General features: G+C 41.4%; 1 protein-coding gene across 1 annotated transcript; it reads right to left on the reverse strand.

Annotated features, from left to right (window-relative positions):
- Positions 1–531: 531 nt before the first annotated feature.
- On the reverse strand, positions 532–869 carry LOC124108577 (protein dpy-30 homolog). The gene has a single exon (XM_046467034.1). It carries the CDS (start codon positions 867–869, stop codon positions 570–572), a length of 300 nt encoding a protein of 99 aa, XP_046322990.1. The 3' UTR covers positions 532–569.
- Between the last annotated feature and the right edge of the window lie 1,387 nt (positions 870–2,256).

The following is a 2,256-nucleotide window of genomic DNA, read 5'->3' on the forward strand; positions in this document are numbered from 1 at the left end:
GCCTACTGAAGCTCCTGTCTTAAAATTTATCCAGTGGGTATTTCTGAATTTGGTGAAGAGTACTGTTGAGCATTGCTGTGTAACTGTCAACATACATTTGGCTTGTTACAGACTTTAGAGAGGCCACCTCCAGTGTGGGGCAGGGTGTTCAAATACTGAGTATGCCTTCTTGTTTTCAAGGCAGCTAAGAACCCTAGATGAAGGGGCTTTGGGAACACAGAATCAGAACATGGGAAAATATGTTGCTACCCATTTATTTTCCCCTTTTTTTCTTTTTTTTTTTTTACTTTAAAATAATGGCATTATGACAGTTTATTTTGAAGGTCATTTTTCAATCAAACTTAAAGACAATCTGAGAAAAGATTGTACAGAATATACTCATTAAATAAGTATGGTGATTAAATCAAAATAAGGGAAATATGTTCCCTTCCATAACTCCGTAAATAAATTCTGTTGTCCTGAAGATTCTTATACTTCCAAAAAGGGGAAAAATCATGGCAATTAAAGCTATCTCTTAATCATGTAAAAATCTACAGTAGCAACCACATTTTTCTGTTCTTCCCAATAAGTCAGTTTTGATCTTCAAATTGTGCCTTGTTTTTTAAAAGATAGGATGCTAGAAATTCAGTGGGATTTGGTGCTCTTTCCTTTGCAAGCACAGCAAGTCCCTGTAATAAGATAGGCACCACCATCTGATCCAGGTAGGCATGAGTTGGCAAAGACTGTAAATCCACCTTCTGTTTTGATGACTTTTCTACATTTATATTCTCATTTTCTACTATCCTCTCAACATTGTTGATCAGATTATACTCAGAGTGAGGGTTTTCTGCAACCTGCATCTGTCCTTCCAGCATCTGCTTTGGCTCCATGGTGGACCCTACAAACCACAGTCCCAGGATACCAGCCCACGCCCAAGCTGTTGGTTCCTCTCCCCCCCTTTTTTTTCAAATAAAATTCTGATTAAGATTCTCTCATCTCAACATCAATTTCAGGAAGGTTATAATAACTTCATCCTGGATGCTGATTTGATTTGGTGACTTCCCATGATGGCTGCAACAGAGCCCTCCTCAGTAATTGAAGCCTGTCCCCAACAGCTTCAGCAAGGTGGCCCCCAGATTCAAAAAGGCAACAAAATACATGCACTCATCTAATTCTGGTTCTGCTATGATTGGACTGTCACAGGCCTCAGGCTCATCTTGAACCAATCACCATGACCAGGGAGAAGCTGTGAACTGATAGGCAGGCCTGAAGGGGGAGGGTTTTGGAAGTGAAGTCCTTTTGCCCCCAAATGGTGACAAAGGAAGGTAACCAAGAGGAAATGGAGGGCTTTTGTGGAAGTGAAGGGAAATAGATGCAAACTGTCACTTCTGTGCATTTGTCTACTGGGGTCCCTTCTGCCTCGAATACCCTTCCCTTCCGTGCTGCCTACATACATCTAAACTGACCTTTCAAGGCTCCCCATTCCCTCTTATGCCCCCATGCTCCCTCCAGCCCCAAGCTAGCCCAGGGCTAGCTTAATTAAGTGGGCTAGCCCACTTAATTTCCTCATCTTCTTGCTGGACCACAGCTTACTGGTAGCGTCATTTGGCGTCATTTGGATTTATGTTGGTCTCACCTCCAAAGCTAGGTCTCTTTGGAAAGCACCATCATGGTCTTAACTATTTGAAGGCTCCTTGCTCCACTTCTGTGGGCTCCTGCCTAGCAAACTGAATCTGTTATTGGACATTCTTGATATATTTTGTTTAAATGAATAGGATACTTAAGAGAATAAGCCATTTTCAAGCCCCCTTAAATATTTCAGAAGCACTATTTACACACTTGAGAAGATGTTCTCTTCATTCTAGGCTGTTCATTAGAATAGGTCCCTTGAGCAACTCTCCAGGACAAGCTGCAGTAGCAGTTTTGCACTAGGAAAAAGGACTAGAATCCACATAGTAGTTGTGGTGTCTCCACTTCACATGGCTTCTTCAACTCCACAAAACTAATGTGTTCTCAATCTCAAGACTGATCAGGGCCTAAGGGAGGGATTAACATTTATGTACTTCTAAAAAGAGGGACTCAACAGGATCAAAGGGGCCTAGAATATCTTTTTTAAATGTTCCATCAACTCCCAGCCCACCCTTCTCCATGCCCCATGTTTGCCTGTTTACTCTCTAGTAACCCTTAAGGAAAAGAAACCTCTTTTGTTTTCTAATTTTTCATGTTACCTGAGAAGCTTCTAAATTCCCATCAGATATCTGAATGTCCTGAAAACAT

The sequence above is a fragment of the Marmota monax genome, unplaced genomic scaffold, assembly GCF_021218885.2.
Source record: "Marmota monax isolate L192 unplaced genomic scaffold, Marmota_monax_Labrador192_F-V1.1 WCK01_AAM20220418_F8-fsc00284, whole genome shotgun sequence".
In the NCBI taxonomy this organism is placed as follows: domain Eukaryota; kingdom Metazoa; phylum Chordata; class Mammalia; order Rodentia; family Sciuridae; genus Marmota; species Marmota monax.